The sequence below is a fragment of the Apium graveolens genome, chromosome 9 (assembly GCF_009905375.1).
Source record: "Apium graveolens cultivar Ventura chromosome 9, ASM990537v1, whole genome shotgun sequence".
In the NCBI taxonomy this organism is placed as follows: Eukaryota; Viridiplantae; Streptophyta; class Magnoliopsida; order Apiales; family Apiaceae; genus Apium; species Apium graveolens.
Genome location: NC_133655.1, coordinates 274,857,720 through 274,860,519, shown reverse-complemented (window position 1 = coordinate 274,860,519; position 2,800 = coordinate 274,857,720). Strand labels below are relative to the sequence as shown.

Sequence of the window (2,800 nt, the reverse complement as noted above, 5' to 3'; positions counted from 1 at the left end):
TTTTAGTTTTTGCTCCTTTTATTTGATATTAAAACATGAATTATTTGAAATGCACCTGAAAATATGAGTATGCATTCAAATTAAACTATTTAGATTGTTTGGCGATACAGATTCCGCCTCCGACATGGTGTGTAGCTTTAGCTGCAACAATAGATACACAGCTTCAGAGATTGATAGACTTCGCATGCGGAGGAAAGATAGATTTTTATTTCATACAGCCCGGGGAGACTGTTATGACCCAAACACACCAACAGGCCATGGATCTTGCTGTCTTGATACCTATTACAGAGAATATAAAGACTGTAATCATATTGGTACTATCGTTTACCGGGACCCTTGTAAGATCACTAACTCTATCCTATATTTGATTTATTTCTTACTTCAAAACTGTTCTTTTTTGTTATGTTATTGTGATTAATTAACCTATTATGATCTATTGTTCGTGCAGCTTATGGAGACTGCCTTTACATTTAATTTCAGTCCCTGGGAGTTCTGATTGAAATAGCAGGAGTTGTAACTAGTTAAATTATGTTTCAAAAGGAAGAAATGTCTACAGTCCAATAGTCAGAACACATAGTTAAATGCATGTTTGTTTTTTTTTGACAATTTTAGCGACCTTGTTTGTTCCATGATCCTATTACAAATTTATGAAGCACATATGTATATGTATATATTTCTAGCTTCAACCTCATGGCCTTTCTTTTCGGATTAAATGGTTTATGTATATGTTGATTTGCCGATTGCAGGTGGATGAAGCGACACAAGGATATGACAAGCTCGCTTCTCCTTTGGTAAAACAATTTCTCGGGCAAGCGAAATCTGTGGTCATTAAACTATCAGATGCAGCTAAACAGTTGGGCGAGGTGGTGAAAGCTGATGGTCCAAGTGCAGCACTCCATTACGCTCCTTCAACTAGTGTTTCATTAGCTTCATTTGGGTATGTTTTAAATCTCTTCTTTTTTATGTTTAGTCCTACCCCTTTATCTTATTTTATCTGCTTTCTCAACAGATTCATTATAAAAATCAAATCTTGTTTTATGCTCTTCTTGTTTTTTAAAAAATCTAAATTATTTAGATAAGTTGTTTAAATTTATGTTTATCTAGTGTTCTTTTAAGTATGTTTGGATTTAATTCTTTATTGTTTAGATAGTTTGATACTAATGCTTAATTTTGGTTTTCTTTGTTTTTTTATTTAGTATTTAGATTTGATTAAAGGGACCCTTGTTTGATTTAACCATTCCACTATATTTGGATTAGTGTGGTTAAATAAAGATTTGATTTTTGACCTATGTATGTATTAGTATTCATGTTGGCAAATTGTTTTCCTAATTAGTACTTTCTAGGATATACCTTTTCACTAATTTAGCTTGACATAATCTGATTATGTTTCTTATCTATATAATGGAGACTTTTGATTAGCCATTATTCGATCTTTCTACGATGCTTGATAGGAGGATTGAATTTGTATTTAGGGTGAATGGATTGTTTTCGTATTGTTTTTTCTTCATTTCTTGTTTGTTGTATGGATGTGATTAGTTTAAAGCTAAGGCCTTGATTTATATGTTAATTACCTGTTGCAAATCACTTTTGTTAGGTGTTTTTGTTGTTTTTCTTTTCGGTTGTACTATGGGAAGAAATAGAGGTAAAGCGAAGAAACAACCCCTAGTAGCAGCTCATGAAGATCATGGTAGTCGTGAGGAAGAAAAGATGTCGGCTAAGAGAAGAGGAAGGCCACTGAAGATATCCAAGAGTGAAACTAAGGCTAAAGAAGAAGCTAAAAATTTTGATGATGGGGAAAATATGAATGGTGTTCTCTCTGAGAATACTAACACGGAATCTGGTGTGGAGAGTGGTGAAAAAGGGGAAGAGCTTCAGAGATCAATGGAAATAATGGAACTATTAAGGATGAAAGTGACAGTGAGATTAAAATCAATGGTAATGATTCTGTAAAGCCTGTTGGGTTCAGGCAAAATGGAAGCAGGCGGAAAAATAAACCTCAGAGGGCTGCTGAAGTAGGCGTTGAGTGCAGATGAAGTATGGGTTAGTCATTTGATAAACTAAGGCTTTTGTCATTTTCAAAATATTATATTCGCTTCCTCGTATATTTTTTTATTTTTGGCAATGTGCAACTGCTATCAGTTTTATTTTGAAAAGATGATTCACTTATGCAATTTGGAGTATCCTCATTTCTTATTCTTTTAATTTGAGTTACCACTTGAAAATCATATATGCGGGTCTTGTAGTAGTTAGTTGACCATCTTTATTCCTCAAAATGAAAATTAAGGAGATGGAACATGGAAAGCTTGATAATATAGATAAGGCTAGGTAGGGGATTCCATAGTGGCTAAATTGTAAATCAAGTGAAAGCTTTGAAAGATGGAGTTGGTGCATATAACTCTTTTGCATGATATGCGTTGTAATACAATCTGATATAACTCTTTTTTTCTTCTATCTGTTAAATGAATGATATTTAAATAAACATAAAATTATTATCATGTATGATCAAATGTAACTTAGATGATGACAATTTTCTGTTATCACGTGTCATAGAATATAAGAAGACTGTCGCACTTTGCTGATTTTTGTGTGGATTTTCAAGGGATTCTATTTTCAAGAGAACGAGAGTATTAACATGACAATGAATATCACAGAAGCATTTCAAAGGTCCCTGACAACATGGAAATCATGGGTTCTGCAAAATTTAGATCCTGAAAAGAACCATGTCTTCTACAGGAGCTATTATTAGGTAATTAGGCACATGTCTAGGATTGTTGTTATACCTATGCTAGAACAACAATGC

General features: G+C 33.4%; 1 protein-coding gene across 1 annotated transcript; it reads left to right on the top strand.

The window, feature by feature from the left end:
• Nucleotides 1-1,626: 1,626 nt before the first annotated feature.
• Nucleotides 1,627-2,088, top strand: LOC141686380 (uncharacterized). The gene is made up of 2 exons (XM_074491419.1): nucleotides 1,627-1,809; nucleotides 1,905-2,088. Exons 1-2 carry the CDS (start codon nucleotides 1,627-1,629, stop codon nucleotides 2,031-2,033), a joined length of 312 nt encoding a protein of 103 aa, XP_074347520.1. The 3' UTR covers nucleotides 2,034-2,088.
• Nucleotides 2,089-2,800: the final 712 nt, after the last annotated feature.